General features: G+C 32.3%; 3 protein-coding genes across 3 annotated transcripts; 1 reads left to right on the top strand and 2 right to left on the bottom strand.

Annotated features, from left to right (window-relative positions):
- Positions 1-5554: 5554 nt before the first annotated feature.
- On the bottom strand, positions 5555-15555 carry LOC101205139 (protein PEP-RELATED DEVELOPMENT ARRESTED 1, chloroplastic). Its single transcript, XM_004150313.3, has 10 exons — positions 15128-15555; positions 12584-12739; positions 12125-12193; positions 11847-12017; positions 11125-11268; positions 8926-9087; positions 8761-8826; positions 7580-7639; positions 7140-7203; positions 5555-6015 (listed from the first exon to the last, which is right to left on the bottom strand). Exons 1-9 carry the CDS (start codon positions 15440-15442, stop codon positions 7159-7161), a joined length of 1188 nt encoding a protein of 395 aa, XP_004150361.1. The 5' UTR covers positions 15443-15555; the 3' UTR covers positions 5555-6015; positions 7140-7158.
- Positions 15556-16237: 682 nt separating this feature from the next.
- Positions 16238-22151, top strand: LOC101204890 (vacuolar protein sorting-associated protein 2 homolog 3). Its single transcript, XM_004150312.3, has 11 exons — positions 16238-16596; positions 16717-16761; positions 18230-18264; positions 18344-18394; positions 18523-18627; positions 18750-18821; positions 19402-19473; positions 20347-20427; positions 21086-21121; positions 21219-21274; positions 21706-22151. Exons 1-11 carry the CDS (start codon positions 16563-16565, stop codon positions 21755-21757), a joined length of 639 nt encoding a protein of 212 aa, XP_004150360.1. The 5' UTR covers positions 16238-16562; the 3' UTR covers positions 21758-22151.
- Positions 22152-22350: 199 nt separating this feature from the next.
- On the bottom strand, positions 22351-23992 carry LOC101206324 (protein SCARECROW). The gene has a single exon (XM_004150318.3). The coding sequence runs from the start codon at positions 23832-23834 to the stop codon at positions 22461-22463; it is 1374 nt and encodes a 457-aa protein (XP_004150366.1). The 5' UTR covers positions 23835-23992; the 3' UTR covers positions 22351-22460.
- Positions 23993-27587: the final 3595 nt, after the last annotated feature.

The following is a 27587-nucleotide window of genomic DNA, read 5'->3' as shown; positions in this document are numbered from 1 at the left end:
TCACAGTAAAACTAGAAAAGTGGTTCTTGATAGCTTGAATAAACAATATAATTTATTTCACCACATAGTTAAAACAAATTATATTTCATAGTTTCATTTTACAACTCCAATTAAATTTTCTTAAAAAAGCCTATTTAAAAGAAAGAGATCACAATTAAATTAAATAATGTATAAATTTCTGAAAAATCCTGTCATAATCAATTATTATGGAAATAGTTCAAAAATGTTATTAACATTATTAATTGTCTCTCAGACAAGAATTATTATTGTGAAAGGGTGGCATAAACACTATGAATGTTCAAGAAGTCTTTTATAAAGAAATTAATAATTGAAGAATGTATTTAAATTATATTATTAACAACAAAAAAAAAAGTAAATAATTTTGGATTACAATTAGAGGGGAGAAAAAAAAGGCACACTGGTCTATTTTCTTAATGAAACTCTATCACTCCTAATCATAGTGCAAAGTACAATTTATACTAAAAATCTAGAGGGGTCTTCCAAAGCAAAGAGAGTAATTATTGAAACCCCTTTGCCAAAACATGATTTCCCATACAATTTATAAATACCCTATTTCTTAATTAAAATTTTGAGCTAGCAAATATTTGTTATTATTTTATTGAAAACTTACATTATCACGTTTCTTAGATAGCAATAATGTGGAAGTCTTGTTTATAAACTCATACATTCATTTATTGGTTTAGATCCTAAGGGCACCCGAATTTTGGAAGAGGTGAAGAGATAGGCAAAAGTAGGTTTGTCGATATCTCCACATTCGCGTGCCGTCAAGTGGTGAGGAATAATAATATAATATATTTTTGCTAAAACTATCTTTAGTTTTCAAAACCGTTTCTTGTATTATAAACATTTTTGTAAATTAAACTTTCAAAATCTGAAACCGTTTCAAATTAAATGGTAATTATCAATTAATGATTTTTCTTTTTGTCATTAATCATTTGACTGTTGGAGTCTCTCTCCCCGCTTACTATATATGAGTCTCATTCTTCTCTTTTTAAGTACACAACAAAACGATCAACGTTTTTTTTTCTCTTAAGTTCTCTCGTCCTTAATTAATATTTCCAGCATTAGAGTGTCTATTTGAGTGTTGAGATTTCAATTAGTTTGATCAGTGCAAAACTAATTGAAAAACATGTCTGTTTTATCATAGGGACGACGGGACAACACAAATTTGTTTGCACAAAAAGATCAAAGTCGTGAAATGTCTTAAAGAAATCGAGATATGTGACTCAACCCTTTTCTTCTAACTTTTTATGTTTTGCAATACGCGTTTTGACTAGGCGACATGCGAGGTGATCAGTAGGCGTTTTTACTGGTAGGCGATATGATCACTTGGCAACTTAACCATAATGTGAGCTTACTGAAGAAGGCGTTCTGACCAGGCGAGATACCAACACATTACTAGATACAAAGCAAGGAAACACGTGTTCTATCTAGGCGTTAAGGCCTCTCAACGCATCACTCCTTCTAGGTGATTTGCAACAACAATATTTTATATATTTATAAGGTTGTTTACAAATAAAACAAAAATAATTGAAATATTTATAAATATAATAAAATAACATAACAACGGACTATAATAAACTACTATTTGTGTTTATATAGATACATACGGTCGTTGATCATATTTGTAAATATTTTAAATTTAAAATAATTTTGGTTATGATTAGATGGTATTTTTGTCATTCCCTTCTCATTTGACTTGTATGCCACAAAATTACAGTAAGTTATTGCAAAAAATAAAAAAGGGAAGAAAGGGTGAAATAGTCTATTTCAAAAAATGTATGCATATGTTTATGTTTATTTGTTTGATAAATAATAAAATTTGACAATTGGTTCTATTTATTAAATGATTAATTAAATTATAACGTACAATAGCTTTCCAATTACGCTTCTAAAACTTAAAAGCTCATTTATGCTTTCAATGAAACTTTAATTTTGTTTCAAAAGAAGCCATTCTCTATCTATTTTATTTTTAATGAAGTAATGGAGACTTGTAAGTGTAATGATATTTGTGGCACAAGTGATTAGTTTTAATTATTTTGTTAAATTTTAGGTATGTTTCAATCAATTTTTTAGTACAACCATGAGTATTTAAACCTAAGATTGAGTTATGTTTACTTTGTTAATTGAAAAACACATCATTTTTTTTTCTTTTCGTTATTTAGGAAATTTTTTACTAGAGATTTCTAGCCAATTACCAAGAAAATAAAAATTGAAAGTCAAAAGATCAATTTCTCAAGAAAATTGAAGGACTCAACCCCAAATTAATATTGATATAATGAATTTTGTATTGCAATATCTAGATTGAACATTTTCGAACAATTTTTACTGTTTGATTTTGTTAGATCTTTTGATGGCTCAGTTAGTTCTACACTCTTCTGATTTAAAGAAATCTTTATTAGCTATCAAAATACACCTAAACGTAAATTAGACCAAAATGAAGAGTTATTATTATTGTTTATATTATATAATGAAATTACAGAAATAATTCTGACGTGGAACGTTCAAAGTTAAACAAGTGGAGCAAGAAAAGATATCTGGAAAGTGATTGGTTGGAGTTCGAGAAGTTTGGAAGAAAGAAAAACAAAGAACCGACACGTGTCCGTGGCAAAAAAGAAAATTCAAAATTCAAAATTCAAAATTCAAAATTCGAAGTTTGATGGGAAGAGAAAAGGGAAAGGGTAGTTTCGTCAGTTACGAAGGCGGCAAAGTTTGTATTGTTCCCACCGAAAGGGAGGAATTTGAGTTGATCATAAATTTGTTTACAAGAATTTTCTTTTTCATGCATAAAATAATGAAATTATGTTCAAATTAAACATCCCTAGAGGCCAATTCCAAGTTTAATCTATATACAATTTCACTGTCAATATACATTTGAAAAGAATGATGTGGATATCATCGTTCTAATAATAGAGGCTTAACTCAGTGGAGGACTGGAGGACGGATATAGTTTAGGGTTAAAATAAGAGGGAAGCGTTAGAAGGAAAAAGAAGTGGGCAAGTGACACAAGACCTACTACTACTAATTATTTTGATATCATGTGCAATTGTGCTGTTGTAAGGCCACTGTTCTTTAAAAGTAATCTCACGTGCCCACACCTACTTTTCCCCCTCCTAATTTCTTCTCTTTTTAGTAAAGCTTTACTTTGAGAGAGAGAAAAAAAAAAAAAAAGTATGAGAGAGAGAATGAATTCGATGGGATATATATCGAACCTCCCCCATAGCTACTTGATTTGTTTAAGAAGATCTTAAGTTGACAATATGGTCTTTGTTTCCAAGTAAATCATAGATTTTAAATCTTTATAAGATATGACCACATCTAATGTTTTTGTTTCCATTCATGGTATTTGGCTAAACTTTTTAAACTCTCCTTAACCATATAGAATCGATTTCATTTTCTAACTTATATTTGGATTAAACTTGCAATTTAATTTAAAATAAGGGCATCACGTTTAAAAATACAAAGGGACCGAGATCACAAATTTTGGAATTGATCAAGTTAGTAGTCGTCTACTTGGAATGCGGGCATATGAATGTTTAAGAAAACAATTCAAAACTTGATTTAGTTTCGGTTCATTGAAATCTCTACTATCAATTCTTTAGGTTTATTAGTTTTGTGAGTATGTATTAGGGTTGAAATTGTACGCCCAATCTCAATTTCTTCCGTCTATTTCGAAAAGAATTAAGTTCTAAACCGCTTTTAACATACAACTTGTTACTTTTAAATGCAATCTTTGTTTTAAATGATAAAACTTCTAAAAATGTTTATTAATATAATAAAATATTACAATCTATTTATGATAAACCTAGATAGAATATTATTTATGTTCATAAAGATATTATATACATATATTAGTCTATCTTAATCTATAGCTCATCAATGATAGACGGTAATATTTTTTACTATATTTTGTAAAGATTTTAATTTATTTTGCTATATTTAAAAACAATTCCTAATAAATCCTATTAAAAAAGTCGAGGAAAAGAGAGAATGGGATGTAGAGTTAGTTTTTAAACTAAAATTAAAACTTCTAAATTCAATTACTTTCGTTTTTAGTGTTATGCTAAAGCTCAGGTGTAGTTTATAAATATTTTAGTTTATTTTGTTTTTGAAAAAACAAACTAACTTTCTATTAAAAACGGAACAAACAATTTTGATATTAAATTATGTAAGTAAAGAGATTTCTTTTAGCTTTTAAATAAATTATGAATTTTAGTCCATTCAAATGTAACTTATTAAATAGAATACTAATCAAACTCATTAAAAAGTTATAATTCAATCTTCCATCCCATAATTACAATTAAAAGAATTTACCTTTTTTAGGTTGTAATTTATTTAAAATATATAAAATTGAACAAAAGATGTAAGAGTGAAAATCTTCCTATCTTAGTTCTCAAATTTATATTTAACATATGTTGAAAGATAAAATTTAGTTCCTATGATCTATACTTAAAATATATTAAATTTAATATCTACAAAATTATAATATAGTTAAATTTGTAATTTCACCAATTTGAAATTAGAGTACATCTTCTATCAATTTTCAAAGTGAAATTAGAAAAACTAATTCAATTTATGTATAACGCTGTAGAGATCAAAACTTTGTAATCCAAATCCTTCCAAAAACAAAAAAGAAAGAAAAAACATCCTCATTTTATTTGAACAAGTCCTCATATAGATTTGTCATATTCCGAATAAAATATGATTTTGTGTTTGTTCAAATCAATGAAAATTTTCAAATTAAAACCACCAATATTGAATTTAATTAAATTGATTTATAGTTGGAGAAATTGACTCTTTCATAGGAGACAAATGTTGTATAATAGTAAAGCAAGTTGAAGTTGTAAAAGTAGAAGTAAAAATTAAACTAAACAGAATTGTTGCCTAATTAATTTCAAAAGATTTCAAGAATTTTTAAGGATTTTTATCAAGTGATAGCAGCTTGGAGAAAATTTATTTCTAACATTAGTTTTTATGTGAAGGATATAGATTTCTTAAATTTGTTTGTCGATTTTAGTATTTTAGAAATTGAGTCAAATCAATTACATTGTTTTAAATTTCACTTTAAAACAAGTTTAAATGTTTGTTTATTATATTATAATGTGATTAGTGAATTGAAATCTGTTACCTTCTACGAATCATTTTACAATATAATAAAAATGTCGATTCAACTTTTATGTTTTCGTTGAGCTTATGGAAATGTAAAGACATTGACAAAAATGACAAAAATTGAATGGTCTGCTTCAAAATAGCAATAGTTTAAAATGATGTTATAGGAAGGAATACCCTCTAGTTTATATGTATATTAATTGCATATTTTCTAGCAAAAATGTGTTCATATCTTATATTTCTTTTTCAAAATTCAATTAATCTATCTCTAAATATTTATTTTTTTAAAAGATCAGTTAATTCATTTTTTTTCAATTACTTATCTATTTATTGAGATTTTTTTCAAAAAAAAAAAGCTATTTAACATGTAAACTCTCACTAAGTTGCACTTAAAGACAGTTTAAATTATTAAAAATATTACAAATATTTACAAATATAACAAATTTTGATGGGTGAGACAACAAACTACAAATAGAAAAGTTGAGCAAACAAGCCAATACTAAAAATAAAAATGTGTAAATATATATATATATAGAGAGAGAGGGATTTGGGAAATGGGCCCTTATATTTGTTTTTATACAATGTACTAAAGGCAAACACAAAAGAAGAAAAATAGGTAGTGATTAAGAAGAGAAAAGGGCTTCTTCTTTGCATAAAACAGAAACCATCTTTGCTTTGCTGTGTTTGCTTCAACTTTCTCTTAGCATAGAAGATGATTACAAAGGCCCCCACTTTTGTGTTTATTAAAGCAAAATTTATTACATTTAGACTTATTAAGTGGGGCCTTTGTTCACATGCTACTTCACTGGCAGCTTGATATTTCCATCATGTTGGCTGATTTGGGAGATTCAAAAGCTTGATTTGGGCTATATTTGCTCCTGATTCCTGTTATGATTATGGCATCAATGGAAATTTGATTCAACATACAAAGTTTTACATAACAAAGAAGCGTGCTGGTTTCCCTTGACCCCCTCCCTTGACTCGCCTCAAGGAAAAACATACGAAGTTCTTCAGATCTCTCCTTGTACTTTTCAATATGATATTGTGTTATTTGTAATGGGAAGTGTGTGCAACAGAGGATCGTAGTATTTTCCTAAGTGATCATGTGGTTTGATTTCTAATTCAGGTATATGTTTACTTGTAAAGAAGAACATCCCCCACCAAATAAGTCTTTTACAAGGGGACCCTCCGTGAGGAAGAGCAGGATGGGACTACATTAAAAGCCAATCTATCAGTCAATTGAGGGAAAAGAATGTGAGAGCGAGAGATGGATATCCGTTTTAGATTGTACTAGGAGATGCAGTCAATCCGATTCTCTTGCACGCAAACAACTTCGAGGACCTTGGACTTCAAACTGCAATTTGTTTAAACAGTAAAAAGAAAGCGTACCAGAAAGGAATGGAGATTACTGCCTAAAGCTATAAGATTCAGATTCAGATTTGACTTCCTTGACTGGGGTTTCAAAATGGTCTTAATCATTAGTTTTTGTTTGGGATTGTAACTATATGAACATCAAAATCCATTATGTAAAGTTGTCTGAATTAGGAGTATTCAAAGGTGGAGTCGTGCAACATTTTTGTTTTAGATATTCATGAGCATTCAAGCTAGTTTGTGCACACCTCTGCAATACTTAGACAAATATCCCACCCAACAACATTTAATTGTCAATAAAACTCAAAAAAGATAGAAAGCTACCATAACTAGATATCCTATTCTCTAAAGGCCCTTTACTATTTTTATATTGGGCCTTACTAACTACCAGGGTAGCCCAGGATGGCTTGAACCTTTTTTTTCTTTTTGGTATGAGTTTAACGGTACTTCTCGAAAACTGGCTTGAACTAGTTTTATAGAATACTCTTAAATATATTTCATATTTGTAATCTTAAACGTTTTATATACATTTGTAATCTAAGACAAAGGCGGAGAACCATGACGTCACTGATGTACTGATAAAACTCTGATCTTTTCTGGATGCACATATTAACATCTGAAGGATAATAAAGCCTTACCTTGATGATAGCGCACAGACTAGAATGCTATTTCCTCAAGAATGTGAAGTGTCTTCTGATGTACCTGTACTTGGGATTAAAAAAATGGGGGGGTCAAAAGACACACACTAACAATTGGCAAAGGAAGTAATAGATTAAAAAGGAGAAACCAAAGGGGTTTTAGGTGAGGCTTGAGGAATGTAAATCATCCGCACAATAATATCATTTGTTGGCTGTCTTCCAAGAGCCAAACAAAAATTAAATGGTCAAGCTTAGGTACTATCCACTACGTGAAAAGATGTTCTAAATGGAACCAGAGTTAAACAACCAGGTGAAACTTCGAAGAAGCTAGAACATGGTTTCTTATTTTAGCAAAAAAGTGAAACAAAATTTTGATTTTGGAGTTCATGCCTGTAAGTATGGGTACAAAACTAGAATTCAGGAAGAGAGAGATCGCATACCCATTCTAAATGTTGTGCAGTGACACCTGATTCGCTTCCAGCATATATTCCACCTAAGACCTAACGAGTGCAAAAACATGTTTTGATGCTCAAGGTCTTATTGATGAAATTAGTAATATGATAATAATCATGCCATGGTTAACACTAACAAAGCAAGAAAAACTAATGAGCAACAAGCATTGGATGGATATTCCAATTTCATGGTACAAAATTAGAAATGTGGTCAAGTAAACATATATTGGATCCATTAACATGCATCAAATTCTCATTGGAAAGACTTGCTATAAAAGTTCCTAGGCATCTTAAAAATAGATGATAATGCAAGCCCGGACTATAAGGGGTAATAATTATAGATCTCAAAGTAAACCACAGTAGATAAGACGGTTTAGCAGTCTAATAAACTAGCAATCCATTAATAGACTACACAATTGGTTAAACTTGGCGACTTCCACAATTGATAAAGAGAAGCATAAAAACATACTTCCCTCCTATAATACCACGTAATGAACTCTGAAAATCCAAATGATTTTTTAGTATTTAGTATATGATACAATATTTTGTCCCTCTTCTATTCAAGGCCAAATTTAAGGAATCATTAAAATAAATTAGAGCAAATGTGAAGTTTGCATTGGCTTTTTAAAACTTAAGTTTTAATCTCATTTAGTTAGTTGTAATTAGTCATTTTTTTTAATAAGAACCAACATGATCATCAACTGGTCAAAGCATATACTCACGACAAGAGATTAAAGGTTTGAATGACCTATTCCACATGTTATTAAACTAAAAAAATAAATATTTTAGAAAAATTAAGAGAATTTACTTAGTTAATGTTCTTATGACACTAAATACACCAAGAACAAACAAATTTTAGTATTTAAGTGTTGTGATTGTAAAGTTTAGAGAATGAGCACAACTCTTTTATTTTTCATCCTAATCGAAGTTTATGAGGAAAATAAGTCTTGACCTTATCAGAACCATACCATGTATATATTATTTCTGTTTTAAGTTTCAAGGGTCCTCTTTTATCAACTGGACCAGATTTTATCATGAAGTGGCTGAGATCTTAGTAAAGATTTCAGGCAAACAACCCAGAACATACCTACCCCATAAACTATTTAGATCAGGTCACATAACAATCAACCAGAATCCATTAAACAACTACAAACAGGCAAGAATCTTACCTTAGATACGGTTTCTAGAAACATGCCTGGACGAACTGGAAGTGGCTTACGCCCTGATACACTTTCCTAGTAACCAAGGCAAAGAAAGCATAAAGCAAGTCAGACAATCCCACAACACATGCAAACATTATGTTCAAGCATCCAAGGAGTGGATTTAAAACCCACCCTTCCTCCAATTCCCTTCGAAGCCCTTCGTCCACCTGCAGTATCTTCCTCATTATCACCTGAGTTATCGGCCCCTTCGTCTTTACCTAACATTACATTTCGTATCATCTCCTGGACAACATTTCCTGGTTTCAAAGCAACCAGTTTGGTCAAGAAGTTCACCTGCACCAAAAAGATTATATGAGTGCACTAAGTGGCATTAGGAATGAGTTTGACAAATACTGAACAAGTTGTTGCCTGTTACTAGATATAATATTAAATTTTCCTTCACACACAAGCTTAAGACTTTGAATCAGTTGATGATTTAAGATAGTATCAAAGCAAGTTGCTTCAAGATGTCCTTGGTTCAGACCCTTGCATTGATGTTTCCTCCCCATTTTAAAGGAAAAATACAGATATGGAAAATATTAATTAAGAATAAACCGACTAAACCCTAATTTCCTTTAACACCCTCCCTCAAACTCAAGGTGATAGGATTGCAAACAACTTGGTTTTGCAAAGTAAACTTCCAAATCAAATCAGCACACCTGGGATAGAACCAAAAATCCACTAAGAATGAAAACAAGAACTTCTAGGCTAGAAACATAAACCCACGAAGAACGAAACCAAGAACTTCTGAGAGATAAACATAGGTCCTTGTATAGAGATCTATAACAAAAACTACGAAGAACGAAAAAAGAACTTCTAGACCGAAAATAGAGATCCTCATAAAGAGATCTATAACAAAACCCACAGATGCTGAGTTGAACATGGAACGAAGACTAAACTCAAACTAACTTGACTAAAGTGAACCAGCTTGATATAACCAAGTTGAAAAAGAACCAAAGCGAGGAACCAGTCCTAAACCGAATAGGAGAAAAATCATGCCTTCACGAACTTATTTGCCCAACCTTCACAGAATGGTTTTAGGTGGTGGATCTGAAACTGGCTTGAGGAACATTGAATAGAATGGTTTGGGCAGTTGGACCAGTGGTTTCGGGTGGCGCAGGTTTGGTCGAATAGGGGCAGTGACTAGCAACTGGAAATCCACAGAGCAAGATAGAAAGAACAGAAGTAGCAGAGGTGATCAGATCTGAGGATAAAGGCGCGACGACAATGTGACAGACTTGGGAGTGTTTGCGTGGCAGTAAGGTGAGATTCAATTGAGACCCACGAACTTGGAACGGTACCAACAAGCTAAGATTGACAGAGAAGTTAAGGGCTGCGACAAATATGAGATCGATAGAGTTGCATGTACCGAATCTGAGGTCAATGGGACTATGCACGTAGATCTGTGGTCGTTGGGGCTGATTGTGGGAGACGACAGATCTACAGTTAGGTCTGTCTCCGTCAATGGCTGGTCAAATCTACGAAAGCAGAGGTCTAACAAGGCTCAGCCAGTGGTGACTAATTTCAACAAAGATAAAACCCTAGAGTTCTGATACCATGATAATTTTACTTAATATACTTGGAGGGCTTGTACAATTATACTTACCATAGCCATGTACATATTCCCAGGCCCATGGCCATAAATTACTTTTGGGGTGTTCGATCACTACCATCAAGTCAGTTTCTTACTAGTTAGAAGAGACAGAAAACTACCAGTTAGGTCAAGAACATACAAGAAGAGTGAAAAGATTGGGGGTAATTACTCACTAACCAAAATTAAGTTTTTCCTTAATAAACCCAAGCATGTAGACAGTTGTAGTTGTAGTTGTACTCTAGAAATGGTAGTGAATATGTAGCCATAATCAGGTAATCAAATTCAACAAATTATCGAGTAACGGTCCTAAATGATCTGGGTCATATATACATCAGCCGTATACAACTAACCACCACAAGGATGTTGATGGATTTTATAGTACATGTAGAGTCTTGCCAAAAAGGTAATAAGAAAACCTTTAATGTGATTAAAAGAATGACTTTGTAGAACTTGACATTGTCCCACCAATTGGGGCTCACTATATTAGAATATTTGTATTGATTTATTCTTTTTATCAATGTTAGTTGCAGGGTGTTTTTGTAATCTCCTATGAGGTTGGAAACCTGTTTATCCTCCCTCCTGATTCTTGTGACTTCCTCTTCTCAAAATAACAATAGAAATAGCAATACCAACCAAAACATAACAGAATCAAACTACGCTGATAGAATAAGGATACATGGAACCATCAGATCAAATGATGTGATGTGAAGTTTCATGAAAGCAAGCAAATTGCATACCTCTGATTCAGGAAGAGTATTCAGACCACGATCATTTCTTTCATCCAGAATTCCACCTCCCATCATATTCCGAGCCTCTTCTCTAATCAAAACAAGCCTTGCTAGCAGTTTTCGATCAGGAACTATTGGCCGAGTTTCCATCGTCTTTAAATAAATGTGAACAAGAATAGTTTCATCAGAAAACTATTATTCAATATTTATGATCCATAAATTACTACTTCTAATCAGTAATAGTGTAGTTCAATAATCAAGAAGTGGTAAAGACCGAAAAACAAGTAGGCAAGGTATGTAACACAAAGTGAGAAGGGCTAGAGAGAATAAACAGACTATATCCATTCACTAAAGTTACACACTAAGAAGCATAGACACGAAATCGGACATGGATAAATATTTCATACATTCAAAAGATTGTTTTCAACAATTAACTCTACCCCAATGGAGGTGTTTATTGTGACTATTCTCTATGGGGACGTTTGAGGTCATGTATGGAGTTGTGAACTTCAAGGAATTATGAAGTTTGGAAAGTTATGAATTTCTGGAACCCATGGTGTAAGGAGTTAATGAAATATAAAATTGATATTCTTTTAGTAGTGGAACCCACAAACTGTTTGGGCCAAACACCCCCTACAATACTACATTCCCTTTTGTATTCTACTTCATAAATCAATGAAATGGTTTTTGTTTCCTATAATACTAATACTACTACTAATAATAATAATTACCTCTATTAAATCATCAGCTTGGTTAGCTATGTCGTTAAGATTTGCGCTTGGAATATGAACCTTGGTGCCATTCTTACTTTTAAAGACACCACCCCCAGCAGCAACTCTACGAAGTAGTTCATGTCTGCTATCTTTCAATGGAGTTCTACAAAGTAATCCAACTACTTGAACCTATAATCAGAGAGCACTCAGTTTAGCTCATAATGTTGGTCAAGACAACATATCAATGAAGCACGAAGTGAACATAACACCATTTTTCTTTCCATTGGCGTTCATACATGTGGTGGGCATTTTTTTGTGAGATGAGATAGAACTGTCTCCTTCACCACCTCCAGTATTGCCTTGCGCTGAATAGAATAAAATGCATTTACATCAATGGATGAAAAATAAATTAATAAATAAAACTTATTCAGAGAGTTAAAAGAACTTAATTATTAATTTTAATGATATGAAATAAATTATTTAATTTTCATAAATATCTGTTGATATTGATCTTTAGCCGGTATATCCGTAGAATTGAAACCTCAATATCGATATCAGCATCGATATTTTAATCCTTGTTGTAATTAGGTAATTTAAACCAAGCTCAATTAGTTATCATTTCACTACCTGCATTTTTGTTCCTTATTTTCATTTTAACAGAAAATTCTAAGTTCAGATATACCAGAAAAGAAACAATAATAAAAGTAAAGCTTCATATCAAAGCTAAATGTATAGAATTTAAGATGGAGATGGACCTTATCATCTTGGTCCTTTTCAGCAATCTGGATCATGTAGTCTAAGGCCATCATAAAGCCCGACTCCATCTCATCAACCCTTTTACCTATGACACCTTGTGCAGCCAACTGCAAAGCTATCTCTTCAGATGTTTCGTCAATGTTCGTATCTTCCAACTGAGACAACAAAAACAAACCGAGACAGTGAATAGAATGTTAGTTGTTAGAAGTACAAATATTTTAATAGTTTGAATATAATAATGCACATTTATATCTCAAAGAAATTTTAATTGATGATATTTTCCTTTTTTTATTGAATTTTTCTCTAGGTTACTTCATGTTCAAATGACATCACCTTCTCACCATGAAATTGGCAATCATGGCAAGAACACCTTTGAATGTGCATGCTACGTGTCTGCTACAAGGCAGTGTAAGCAAAAGACAAGCCCAAGTTCTTCAAAACACTATTATGCATATGAATCATAAAAAAAAAGAAAGAACAGAAGATGCAAGGCCATTCACAACATCAAAGACACCTGACATGTCACTTGTTCAACTGAATACAAATCTATTTTCTAATCCAACATTATAACATTGCAGTATTTTAAGAGATCTTCAAAACTTAACCATTACCAAACCTCACTCTCTGTTTTAGTTAACAAATTCAAACTGAGTCAATACACGTCCTCCCCTATTGAGTAATGTTGTGGGAGAATTTCATTTAGTAGGTACGGCCCAAGACTCAAGACCCAATAATGAAAGAATCAAGGCCCATGAGGATGACCCATATATGGGTCACCAAATAGGTGGCCGACCAATGAATGGATAGGCCAAGGCCTAAGGTGTTCAACCTATACATAGTCAGCAAAGGCCTTGAGTGGCCAACCAGTAGATGGATAGGCCAAGCCTAGGTGGCTGACATACATGGGAAGGCCAGGACATTGAGTGGCCAAACCATGTAGGAGTCAGCCAAGGTCCAATCTGGGTGACCCACGTATGAGTTGGCCAAAGTTGTTTAACAAAGCTAGAAGTCAAGGTTGCCTTCCTAAGTTGATCCTCCAAGTAGTTAGGTGGAGATCCTGAACAACTAGTCCAAAATGGGCTTAGCTAATTCAGGATGGTCCAAGGTGAGGATGGTTGGAGCTTACGCATTAATCTCTTTCAAAATATGAAGAGGGTGCCATTAGGAACAGTGCAAGTAAGTAATAATCACAAAAGTGTGTTGAGGCCATATTAGTAGGGTGCTTCGTAATATGAGGGGGCAATCAATTTAGTGAAAGACAAGGAATCTCAAAAGATAATGGAATAGTTCCTTAAAAGCTTAGTTAAGTCCCAGGTTTGTAGAGGCCATAATTATGTGATGTGACCACTTCAATCATGGCGCAACCTGTAACAACTCTAGAGTTTCTGAAATGTTTTCGTTATGAGAGAATGAGTTTATACTTCGGTTATGAAAGAGGGTTTTATATAAGCAGAGTATGAACCGTGAAAGGTATGTTGGACTCTACCTACCTGTTTAAGCCATTTTAGAAATCCAACTATAACTTGAGTTGATGTAAACTCTTCTGTTATATTTCACTGTTAAGCTACAAGTATTGTTATGCTTTAATTCATTGTTAGGCTTTAATACATTGTTAGTTAACTACCTAGTTAGTTACTATGTAACCAGCTATTTTCCCTATAAATAAAGTACCTCCTCTCACTTTGAGAGGCAGAACATAACATTCAAATTAAAGACTCTTTGGTTTCACACCATGGGTGTAGGAGCATATGTGACTTCACACCATGCGAGATTTAGTGTTCTTTGTCAGCAGGTCAGTGATACTATTTTTCTCCAAAAAATACAAATTCACCCTTGAACCATTTTTAAAGGAATACTCAGTACATCAAAGGAACTCTCTCACAGGACACCAAAACCAAGTTTCACACGTTTTCCTCTCCATTTAGTCTATTGTCACATGTTGATTGAAATTGGGCCAGAAGCCCAGTCGTCCGTAATGGGAATTTGGTATCATGGAGCTCCAAAAAAAAAAAAAGTCCTCCTTCTCTTCTGGAAAGTATCAAGACCGAATATCAAGCCCTAACTGTTGGGTGAGCTGAAGTTGTTTGGCTGCATCCTCTATTTTTAGAGCTACACATTTCTCTCAATCAAACTGCTGTAGAATGGTGTGAAAACTTGGGAGCCGCCTCCCTTTACCTGAACTTCTCAGTTCCACTCAAAATTCAAGCATATCCAAATTGATGTACAGTTTACTAAAAGAATACATCACCCATCATTAGCTGAGTTCCAAATCTAGCTGACCATTCTTGATATCCCATCCAGCCAACTTGATAATACATTTTGATTAATCTGTTACTCATCACCTGGACACTACTTAAACAGTTAACACATGTAATTTGTATACTGGCTAAGCAATCCTCTCCTCTCATATTAACCCATCAGTAAGGTGGGTTTCAGCTCTACACTACCATACAACCTTTCGGTTCCTAGTTCGAAAGCCTATTGTTTGTTCAATTAAAACCATAAAGAGAATATGTGAACAAAGGAAATTAGAAAAAACTTACGAGGACAATCATCTCTTCGAGAACAGAGGTGACTTGGTCGCCTCCTTTGAGAAGAGCTTCATACTCGGAAGTGTCCATTTTCGGCTTCACTTCTTTAATGGGTCGTCTTCTATCTTGCATATCAAACTCCTCGTCTGGATAACCTCCACCAACTTCGTAACTGGTACAGGATGCTAATAGTTGCTTCCTGTTGGGTCGCTTCAAATGCAGAAAGTGGGTAGGATTGTTAATGAAATACAGCGTAGTTGGTTTTGGATTTGTGGGTAATTGGTATGAGCACGAACAAGACGGGAACAGACGGAGGCTGCTGTTCATCTTCTTGAATTGGTTGCTCAATTGAGAATCTGGGTGGGGGGGTTTTTCTTTGGGATTTTTGGGTTTAAGCCAAGGTTTATCCGGTTTTAGTTGGCTCAAGTTATAGCTTTTTTTAAGAGTGGATTTTAAATTGTTTTTAGGGTCTTTACTATTTGAATTCAATAGATAATCTTTGAAGTTAGTTACTTTGCCATCTCTTCATGTAGTTACTCATGGCATGAGGTCTAATGTTTTTGTTGTTCTTTGATGTGCCTTCTCCTCTAACACCTATTTATTGAGTTGTGTTCTTTTTTTACTTTTCATAATAAGTGTGTTTGAGTGTTGTTTTTGTGTTTACTTTTATGGTTTTCACTTTGAGTTTGTATTCGTTATATGTAAAAATTTATATTGTGAATATTTCGAAGTTGTCAACTTCAAATGAGACACCAATTTTACTTGATGATTTTTTCAACTACTCCTACAAATACGTTCTTTTTAGTAACTATTATATTCTATAATTAACTATAATATTGATATTTCAAATCTCTCATTGTTCATCTTCTTTGTTTACTAAAATAGTAATAATTCATACAAAAATATGTATTAAAAGATTGATATTATGGAAAGTATAAAAGTCTTCATTTACTAAAATTTCAATAGTAATATTAACATATCGATATTGAATTGGACGTGACATAAACCAAGAATAGTTTAAATGTAAGTAGAGTGTAATAATGAACCTATTTGGCCAAAATCAAAACCTGGATGTAAAAGTTGACCTACACGAAATTTCTTGTGAATTAGAACACAAAACCCCAATATAAAAAGTTGACCATATTTTTCTTTGGAAATGGCACTGTTTGAGAATTAAAGCTTGGATTGCGATTAATATCCATTTTGATATTCCATTTCCAACGATTATTGAAGGATTGGAAAGCAACAAAACTTTTCTATGTTTGTTTGATCCAATCCAGCATCATTATCATCCTTTGCACATTATTGTCTCTCCCTCTCGTACATAACTAAGAGGAAGTCTACCCAGTCTTTGAAATTTTCCCTCTTTCCTCTTCCACCTCCACCCCTCTTCAGAAATTCGTTTAAATTCATCTGGGTTTTGCTCAGCATCGCTATTTGGGACGCCATGAATATCTTCTCGAAGAAACCCACAGCCAAAGGTCGTCCCCAATTGCTGTCATTTGTTTTTGCTTCATCGATTTCCTTCTTGTGTTTTATTCTTGAAATTCAACGGGGTTTTGTTTGTTTCCTTTATGTGATTGGGTTTCTTTTGATTTCAGAAGCTCTTCGGGAGAGTAAAAGGGAAATGACACGCTCTACGAGAGGTATCTTATTGATGTTTCTTAATTAGGAAGTATGGTGATTGTCCTTTTGTCTCGAGTAATCAAATATGTTAATGCTTCTCATATTACAATGTGTTTGTATGGTCATGATGATGCTTCTTTCGGACTGAATGGAGCAAAGAAGCATGGAATTTATGATTGTATGTGGAATTTGTGTGAAACCAATTATCCCCAACCCCTTCCCTCAAAGAGAAAATGGGAAGAAAATTTGGGCTTGAACTTGGTGTCTACTCTACATGCTACGATAATGTCGTGGCTTTGAGTTGGAATAAGATGGTACTAGTGTTTTGGGGTTACTATTCGCATTGGTTTTCAGAATAGAATGATATTGTTGGTTTATGTTTCTTGACACCTTTTTGGATTAAGAATGTCTTTTTCTTAAATAATTCATAGCTTTTGAACTTAGAGCTGAATTATATAGTTGTACAACCTTTAGAACAGGTATTGTTCCACTAAGTTCATCATAACTCTTTTTTCTTTTTACTGTTATTTTTAAAAGCAGGTCATCCTAACGCTTGAACTTATTTGTTTTGGCTGTATCCATATGTTATTAAGCCAGAAAGGGTGATTCTTGATAGTTTCAGGTTGCAATTAGGAAATTTGATATTGCAAGAATCACATTCAGATTATATAAAAAAAAACATTCGAACTATAAAGTGAGATAGTTAAAAAGGGACAATATCCTTGAGTTAGAGATGTTTTCTTGTTATTAAGCCAAGAACGGTGACTCCTTTGGATTGTAGTCCTCTGTTGGACTCTTTTTTAAGCTTGTTTTTTTCTTGTATACCTTTGTATGTTTTTTCATCTTTTTAAGAGAAGTGCAATTTCTTATATAATTTGGAAATGACACAACACCGACACGGCGACATTGCCAATTTTTGTAAATGTAGGACACAGACATGTTAATGTCACGCCATTTTTTTTATATTTAATATATATAATATATATTATATTAGAAGATCAAACCTAGTATCTGCATGTAGAACTAACGAGAAAGAACAATATTGGGATAGATTTTTGGGCGTTCCACTACTTCCTTCTGATTTGGTTGTCTTCTAAAAGAGCAAGTTCCAGCTTCTATTCTCCTTCTATGAATTGATATTCCTCTGCTAGTAACAAAGTTGTTTAACCTTGAAAAAAAGATAAAATGTATTATGTATCCCAAAAAACAAAACAGAGAGTAAAGGACGGTAGTTCTTCATCTAAAATTATTGCTCGTACCTTTTTGAGCCATAAACATCCAGAAACAGAAAGATCTTGCAAGAGGAAGAAATATGAACTATTTCTATGCTACCCTTTTCTGTTTAATTCTTTTTACTAATTTTCTAAAATGTCAAATTTTAGATGTTTTTATTTTATATTCATGCTATAATAATTATCTTTTCTTCTATTGAGATATCACTTAGTGGTCTCATCTTTTTGCCTCTTTTCCTTACCTCTCTTTTCTCAGGTATAGAGAAGGAAATTGGGGCACTGCAATTAGAAGTACGTGAAGAGCTTCTAAAGATTATTTCTATCTAAATTATCTGTGTTTTAACTCTGATTTGATTTGTTATCTTATCAGGAAAAGAAGCTTGTCGCAGAGATAAAAAGAACTGCCAAAACAGGAAATGAGGTATGTTTCATATTTTGGACCAGATTGTATCAATCCTTAGCCTTTGCAACGCTTGATTTTTTTTGAAAATTTCTACTTCTGGATCCAGAGCATTAATTATTTTTATCATCATCTGTTCAATTCTTCAGGCCGCAACAAAGATTCTTGCTCGGCAGTTAGTTAGGCTCAGACAACAAATAGCAAACTTACAAGGAAGTCGAGCTCAAATGAGAGGCATTGCAACTCATACACAGGTGAAGCCAAGTGCCTAGTTCCTTTCTTCTTACTTGGTTGAGCATTTTTGCAATCAGATGTGTGGTTCTCTCTAGTGTTCATACATAATATATTATTAATAGCACCTAACCACATTTTACAGGCAATGCATGCTCAGACTTCCGTTGCTGCTGGCATGAAGAGTGCCAGTAAAGCAATGTCAGCTATGAACAAGGTAAGTAAATATGGATATTGATCAACTCTTACATATCCTTGAATTGCTATGATTAACAGGCAGAATAGTAGCCATGTTTTCGAAGCATATAACCTTGAGGCTAGAGGCAATAAGAAGGTGTTGTTTGGGTGGAGCAAGTCTAACATCAATAAGTACATAAAAATAAATTATATATAGCAGTAATTTGAAAAATAAAATATGGTTGTATGATGTCGAAATCAAATGGTTTCACAAATTATTTTCTTGGATGACTTGTACTCGAAAAATTTAGCAGGGCTGTCTATTATGTCTAATCTAAATTCCGCTGGAATACCAAATATATATATATAAAGTTGAAGTGCCTTTACTATGGCATCATCATATACCTAGAAGAGGATGTCTGACGGTGAGGCTAACTTAGAGAAACTTACCCCCGAAGGGTCTCTTCTGTTGGTTTTAACTTTTTTGTACTCTCAATCATGTGTCTGCTCTACTTTTTGAGAAAAACAATCTGTAATAGTATTTATCTACCTATTGACCTTAAAGTTCTATTTTATTTTAAGGATCTTTTTTATATAAATTTTACAATGATCATCTGTAGCAAATGAATCCCGTGAAGCAAGCAAAGGTTATTAGAGAATTTCAGAAGCAGTCTGCACAGATGGATATGACTGTAAGATCCTGCTCTTGTTAACTATATTTTTCCTTATAAACATACAGAAAGCAAAGCTCTTGAATTTGCTAGCTTTGTTTGTTTGTACTTTCTAGCATAATAACCTACTGCATCTTTTCCTCCCTGTTATACCTTTTTTTTCCTCTTCTTTTATTTCTTTCGTTGTTGGCTGAAATGAGCATAGCTGATGATATTTGGTGCTTCAGAATTCCAAGGATATTAGTAAAAGAAAGATAAAATACTAGCATGTATGACAATCTCACTTTCTGACTTCTGTGAAGGGGATAAATTTTGACTCGCAGTCATAGTTCACAAGAAACAATCTCATAGTCCTCAAAACCCATGTTATCAATGTTTTGGATTGTTGTGACTAGCCGGCTCTCTTTTTTCCTACTATTATCCCACATTTTATCATTACTAATTTTCTATGCATTAGAAAATTTAGAGAGCTAATTGTTGATGAATTGATGTTAATGGAGATGTCAAACTCTTAAGTTCATAGAAGTGTCAATAAAAATATTGATCAAATGTAGAAATAGACTGAGAGGATAGAATAAATTATAAAATCTACAAACACTTATTGAATTATTTTAATTAATAAATAAAAAATGAACACTTTTTTAGTTAGTTGTAAATTGACTCTTGGTTTTTGTATTCATGTGGTTGACTATTTTGCTGATGTTGAAAATAAAGAAAGATTTTGTCAATTCAGAATTGATATGAAAACATATAAAATTTATAGAAATATCAACTAAAATGCAATAGAAATTTTACTTTGTAACCGTAATATTTTATAAAAGTAAATTGTATTAATTGTATTGCTGTTTCATGTTTCATTATTTCTGGATCTTTATGGTCTCACATTGGTGGCAGACGGAGATGATTTCAGATGCTATAGATGATGCCCTGGACGATGATGAGGCAGAAGAAGAAACCGAAGATCTAACAAATCAAGTAAGTTTCTCTAGCTGCCATCATATTTATCCTCCAACTGTGGTGGAGCTCGAGATGTAAGAAGTTTGCTTAAATTTGTTTGTTGTAAAGTAATGCTGAAGTGCATAATTTTGAAACCTTGGCCTTTACCCACTGCTTTGTGATTGTCTGAATTGAGTTTGAAGTCATAAGCCTGAGTTTAAGAGGTCAAAATGTTTACTATTAATAACATTTCTCCATGAAATTAATGTGGTACTAGCTGTGCTAAATATTAGGACTCTTAACTTCATCTGGATATCAGACTTGGTATGACTTATGATTTGCACAGTTAACACCTGAATGCGTAAGTGGCCTTAATGAGGTTTGGTCCTTTATAAGGTTCCATATTTCTCTTTGGGCTTCAGTTTTGAAGGCTTTCTGTAATTATTCTCAAGTCAATATTTTACTTAGTTGGAGACTCCTTTTCTAGTGGGTTTTTACCTTTGAGATTGGTTTTTTCTTAATGCTCTTGTATTCTTTCATATTTTTCCCTCAATGAAACCAGTTGTATTTTCAAAATAGAAAACCAAACCCAACATTGGTTCTTGTACGACCTTACTTGAACAAATTCTCTTCTATAGATTGTATTACTATGTCCTTTGAGTTCCAAATATAACCCTTCTTCCCCCTTCTTAAACAGGTACTCGATGAAATTGGCGTTGATGTTGCCTCACAGGTATGTTAAAATTAGTTTTACATCTTTTTGAAGTCTTCTAGTCAGCTAGATTTTGCATATATTAAAACTGATTGGATCATATATGTATTTGCTTCAGCTATCAACAGCTCCAAAAGGAAGAATTGCATCAAAGAATACTGAGGGTGTCGGTAGGTATGTAGCATTTCCCATCAATATTCATCTTCTTACTTAAATCAAAAGAAAATTTATTGGTTACCTTGAAATAGTACAAGATTTAGATCCTCATTTAAGCTACTTATGAGATTTTCACACTATTAAAATAAAATGTCACATCCCATGCCTGCTTTGTTGCATCTACAAGCTAGTTGCTATGTTGGACTTCTTTTTTTCTTAACATTTGAAACAAAGATATCTAGCAGGCTTTAGGCAAATAACTTTTAAAAGACTGGACCCAATTGGATTAATTTTGAAAGGCAATGATTTTAATTGTGAGTTAACATAATTATTTCAATGGAAAAGATGGTATTGTTTCTTTGATGGCTGCCATTATTATGTCTGTTTACTCATAATTTCCTTTTTTTTCTCCCTCAAATAATGAACTATTTTTTGTTAACGTTTTGCAGTTCAGGTATCGACGAGCTCGAAAAGCGATTGGCTGCTCTTCGAAATCCTTGAGTATCATGATAAATTCTCTTGATTTTCAATTGAGATATACTTGATTTCAATCAAGGTCATCTACTGTATATGAAGCTCACTCTTACTCTTACTCTCACTCTCTCATCTTCACAATTGAGCATGAATGTTTCTTGCCTTAATCTTGAGATAATGAAATTAACCATCATGCTTGAAGCCTTCTAATAATTCAAATCATAATTCAAATCGAAGGTAAAGGGAGATTGCAAATTGGGTTTAGGATTATGTCAAATAACCTTGTATGAAATACCTCGTGTACTCGATCTCTCTCTCTCTCTCTCTCTCTCTCTCTCTCTCTTCTGCACAGTGAAGCACTAATGTTTATCACTTTCTTCTTGATATTATTATTCAAATTGAATCCTTAAACTTATTGAAATCATTATTCAAATTGATGGAAAGGGAAGACTATACCCTTTTTAATGGAATGCAGTTAAACTATATATTTAGTTTTTACGCTTTTGGTGTTGGATTATCTAACTTTCTACTTAAGAGAGTGTCTTAACTGACTTGCATATATTACTCAAATTTTAAAAGGTTTGTTCAAATTGTTGCTTAATTGACACAATATGACAGAATTTTGCTGACAATTGCTTTTTGTTGATAATATTATAACAAAAACTTGATAGAAATACAAATCCTAATCGTACCCAAAACTAAAGCTTGTTTAAATTTAAGGATTAAATTTCTAATTTAGGGCAACTGTCCCATTGGAACAAGTCCATGAAGAAGCAGTATAAAGACTTGTATCTTTCCATCTAAGCTTTAGTGTCCCACCTTCCCCTTGAACAAGGCTAAACCCTTGGTTATTAGAATGCATATTCAACATCAACCAAGCTTGAGCCATGGAGTTTGCACTCATTGGAACTTCAATTAAACACTTTCTTAGTTCACTTCTCCATTCCCTAAACTTCTCCTCTCCACTTCTTGAAGACCCTCCAATTGCCAATATGTTATTGATCTCCCTGTACAAAATGCTGTGCTCCACTTGATTTCTATTACTATCATCACTTCTTAGACAAGCTCCAAGAGAGTCAAAAATGGCAGAGTAGTAATGTAGAGAGCTAACAAAACGATCTAGAAATGCTCCTCCATAGCACATATCTTGTTCCACAAATGCAAAAACTTTAGGTCCCACTTGTTGAATTAGCCCAATGGTTTTCCAGTCAGCTCCGATAGCATCGTAAAGACAATGTCGAACCCAGTTCACGACTACTGTCTCATTGCGTCGGAGTTTCAACATCGATACATCGATCTTTCCTACCTTTCCTGCAATGGGGTTGTACTCAAAAGATAATCCAAGGTGTCGAGCAACGTTGGAGAGTTGCTTCCCTGTGTCAAGTAGGAGCTCCATGGTGGTGCCCACGGCAGTGATCCTCACGTGACGAGAGCAACCATTATCCATCCTCATGGAAAGCGCTTGTAGAAGTGGAGGCCATTGCAAGCCTTGCATGATGTCAAGGTCAATGATATGAACTATGTCACATTGCGAAAGAGATTCAAGTATGGTTTGGTTTGAGGCCAAGTGAGCAAACTTGATGAATGGTGAAACGTTGTAGAAAAGTTGGAAGGAATTGTTTATGCTTTTATAGTTAAGTAAAGGAGAGCAAATCCCCAATATAGAGTTTATGACTCTACTAGCCATGGCAGCTGCAAAGTATGTGACCACACGCTCCGCACTCGACTGACCGTAAGGCGACGCCATCTGAGTGAGCTCGAGAAGCATCCGGTGTGCCTCCACAAGATTGTCAACAGAAATCGCAACTCCGCATTCAAAGAGGAGGCTGATCAAAGTTAATCCATGATCATCAACATCTTTACTTCTTCCATTTCCTACATAAACTTCATCGCCACTCACCGTGTCATCGGTGCTAGATTCTTGTAAGTCACTGACATGGTCGACCGAGTACGCATAGTCGTTGCATTGCAAGTTGAAGGGTTGGTTATGGAGGATGGGAGTGGTGGAGGTTGAAGAAGTAGGGAGCTCATAGTCCCAAGGTTCATGAGAATGAGGTGGTTGAAGAAGACAACCGTTAACGACCTCTGGGCGGCCGAGCTTCATCGAAGAAGAGAAAGACAAAGAGGGAGGAAAGAAGGACTGAGAAGAAGAAAATATATGGTGGGAAGTTGATGAGGGAAGAGCATGGGAGGTGTTTTAATGGGGGACATAAGAGCTTGGTTTTCTGTTTTTTAATATTGTGATCTGAAGTATTAAGAAAATGGCCGGCAGAAACCAAGCCATTGAGAAAAGTTCAAAGTGCTAAAAGCCAAAATCTATGACAAATACATACATATATATATATTTATATACTTGGTGTGGAGATTTAATTTAAATACCACAATTATTTCATTTTATGCTTTTAAGATACAATATTACTCTTACTCCTTTCTCATCTTTCATCATTCTGTCAAAACTACTCCTGAATTGTGAAAATATTTAAAGTAGATTAGAAATTGGAACAGTATATAGTACTTGTGTAGAACAGAAAACAATGATTTCACACCGTCATTTCGTATTCTAACGGATTTCTATTTCAAAGATAGTTTTGAAACATTTATGGAAGACTAGAGTTAGTAATATTGTAACTTTTGAAAGCATATTAAATAAAGTCGAAAGGATTGATGTTAACCTTAATAGATTGAAGAATATTATCATCTAATATGTAACGCATCAAAACGTTGTAATTAGGTTTATTTAAAATTATAGAAAGAACTGTTCTAACATTGGTTGAATAGAGAGAAAAAACAATGAATATTAAATCAAATGAAAAATTTAACAATGGTGGTTTGAAAGATTAATCTACTTACATATAACTTAATTGATTAAAATATATATTCATTAACCAAGCTCTTAAACCTTTTAAGTTTCATCCTCACAATCATAAGAATAATAATAATGACTATAGATTCTTTTTTGTTTTGTTTTATAGTTCATGATTTTGAGCCAAGAACACTGGTAGAGAAACCAGAAATTGAATCATTAACCTTTAAGATATTAGTTATTATTTAATTGTAAATTTTGATTAACTTACCAACAATGATTATAGTATTAAAGAATTTGATTAATAGTTTAAGCATATTTTAGTTCCTAAATTTTAGCTTAGTTCTTTCATTTGGCAAGGATTTAGTCCTATATTAAAGATGCATTAAATCACTAATTAAGTCTCGAGTTTTAAAAAAATAATAATGATGAAATAGGACGTGTAATTTATAAATGGATAAGGAATGGAAAAAATAAGTGAGATGATAAATAATATCTTTCAGCTATGACTAACATGATTAACACAAGCTTTAGTAACCCAGTTCGACAAGTTTGGCCTAGATCTAGGGAACTTCTTTGCTCCTTCAAGATCACCAGTAGATCTTCAATAATTTATCATCACAAAGAAGGTAATTGATGTACCTTGGAACTCTTTCTCACAAAAGAATGCTTTCGAATTGATTGTCTAATAAGTGTCTACCGAACGTGGCCACGAGCTTCAATATTTAAAGACTTTATCAAATCTTCAAGATCTTTAAATCTCTTATCCCATATACATTGAAACCACTAATGAAGATACTAAGAATTCTTCATAAAATAAAGAAGGTAATCGGTTTACCTTCCTACAAATTCTTCACAAAAAATATAAACTTCTGAATAACATTTATGAAGAGTAGATTTTACGTTCAGAGAACTTCTACCTTTTAAAGAGTCAAGAAAGAAGAACGATAAAATATTCTTAAATATGAGGAATATCTTAGAAAATATTTAAGGAGAATTTTTAACATATTTATAAATAATGAATCCTAACTATAAAAAAAAAATATATATCTTTTCTTTAAATAAAAATAAAATTAATTTTAAGTTTGTAAAAAGAAATCTCACACAGTTCAACAAAAAAATAAAATAAAATAAAAGATCCACATTCAATAAGTTTCATATTTTATTATTTTAATTACAATAACCAAATAGAAATTTGAAAAATAAAATAAAAACAATAACATCAATAAACAAAACTCTTCTTAGAAACACTTTGAGATGAGATAATGAATATCTAAATAGTGATGGCCGGTAAAGTAATTTGACCAAATTTCTTTTTAAAGTATTCAACAAACAACAATTATATGATCGTTCCATAATAATAAAAAAAAACTTATAAATATCACAATTTAACAATGGATCAAAATAAACTATTACACGTGTCTATCACGATACATATAAACATAAATATTGGTTTATCATAATTCATCATAGATAGATTATGATATTTTATTTTACTTTGTAAATATTTTTGTTGGGTTTGCTATATTTTGTAAATTTTATCAAAAGTTGAATTATTATTCAATGAATTCAATTGTAAAAGTTATTGCTCAAATTTGTTAGAAGAGTTAATATATTATTAAATTAATTAAAACATTCGTCAAACATCTACGGAGATTGTGTATATCAATTTAAATCTTAAACTAATAATTATATCAATTTAAACATTGAAACTTTTATATAAGTGTATCAATTTGAATGTACATATATAATTGATAGTTTATGGTTTAAATTGACACAAACCTAAAATTGAAGGTTTAAATTGATACAGAAATATTAGTTTAAGGTTTAAATTAGAAAATTTATTTTAAAAGACAAAATTTCTAAAAATATTTACATGTATAACAAAATATCATAATCAATTTGTGATAGACTATTTTATGTGTCTTTATGCATGATAGATAAACTACGATATATTTTGTTACATTTTATAAATGTTTTGATTCATTTTGCTATATTTAAAAATGAAGACTCCTTGAATTTATACAACTTCTAAAGTTTAAGAATATAAATTGATATTTGTTGTAAAACAAGAATTAATTTAATGGCAGGGTATGTTTTCTTCTTCTTCTTTTCTTTTCATTGAGTCAACATTTTCTTTTTTTATCCATTTCTTTTAATTTCTGAGGAACTAATTAAAAAATTTGAAGGCACTAAAGTTAAGATCAAGAGTTTTAAAATATGATGAAACAAATTAAGAATTATACTATTATTATAGTTAAAAGGAGAAAGGATGTTTAATATATTTAGCTAACAAAAGCTATACCTATATCCACAAGTAGAAAAATTATTTTATATATGAACTGCCATTAATATTTAATCATATGATATGAAAATAGATGTATAGTTTTTTTTTTTATATATAGTAAGTCTTATTATTTTAAATTTTGGTGATGTGGCTTGAAATCATCACTAATAATAAGAATTGGAACTTTATATTAAAGTCATCAAGAAATTAAAATTAAAACTATAATGAATAAATAAGAGAAGGATTGATTAAGCAAAATGATACCTACTCCAGACTAAGGGATATCATGCCAAATGGCTTTACATGACATTGTTTCCTAATTATTTAACCCACCTAAGTATGTTTTATTATTGTAGACTAAAAAATAACTTTGAGAAAACTTCAGCTTAGAGTCCTATCAATTTTTTTGTTTCTCAAACTTTGATCAATTGGAGTGAGTGAATAACTATGAAGCATAGATACTTAAAACATGCAAGGAATTAGTTTCAAATACGTATCCATGGTAGATGTACAAAATAGAGTATCCAACTTTAAAAAAAAAAAAATTAAATACGCAAAGGATACACCAATAAATTTTTTATTTATATATTTATTGAGGATAAATTTTAAATTTCATAAAAATATTATAAGTACTAACAAACCAAATGAAAATAAATATATAAAAAAGTTAATAAGATTGTGACACAAAATTGATAAGATTTTAAAGAAAAACAAGAATGGAGTTCAGGTTTTGTTAAAATTTGTGGATCTTGACGTTTATAATGGTT

Source organism: Cucumis sativus, chromosome 7 (genome assembly GCF_000004075.3).
Source record: "Cucumis sativus cultivar 9930 chromosome 7, Cucumber_9930_V3, whole genome shotgun sequence".
Classification (NCBI taxonomy): Eukaryota; Viridiplantae; Streptophyta; class Magnoliopsida; order Cucurbitales; family Cucurbitaceae; genus Cucumis; species Cucumis sativus.
This window is presented reverse-complemented; position numbering and strand designations above follow the sequence as displayed.

Bases quoted from the DNA above. Each gene is read 5' to 3' on its own strand.
- LOC101205139 (XM_004150313.3), bottom strand. From the start codon at position 15,442: ATGAACAGCAGCCTCCGTCTGTTCCCGTCTTGTTCGTGCTCATACCAA. The intron at 11,269-11,846 runs GTAATTATTATT...ATTTATTTAAAG, and splicing joins AAGCTGATGATTTAATAGAG to ACGATGGAAACTCGGCCAAT. The intron at 7,204-7,579 runs GTATGCGATCTC...TCCCAAGTACAG, and splicing joins CTGCACAACATTTAGAATGG to GTACATCAGAAGACACTTCA.
- LOC101204890 (XM_004150312.3), top strand. From the start codon at position 16,563: ATGAATATCTTCTCGAAGAAACCCACAGCCAAAG. The intron at 21,122-21,218 runs GTATGTTAAAAT...TATTTGCTTCAG, and splicing joins GCGTTGATGTTGCCTCACAG to CTATCAACAGCTCCAAAAGG. The intron at 21,275-21,705 runs GTATGTAGCATT...AACGTTTTGCAG, and splicing joins AATACTGAGGGTGTCGGTAG to TTCAGGTATCGACGAGCTCG.
- LOC101206324 (XM_004150318.3), bottom strand. From the start codon at position 23,834: ATGAAGCTCGGCCGCCCAGAGGTCGTTAACGGTTGTCTTCTTCAACCA.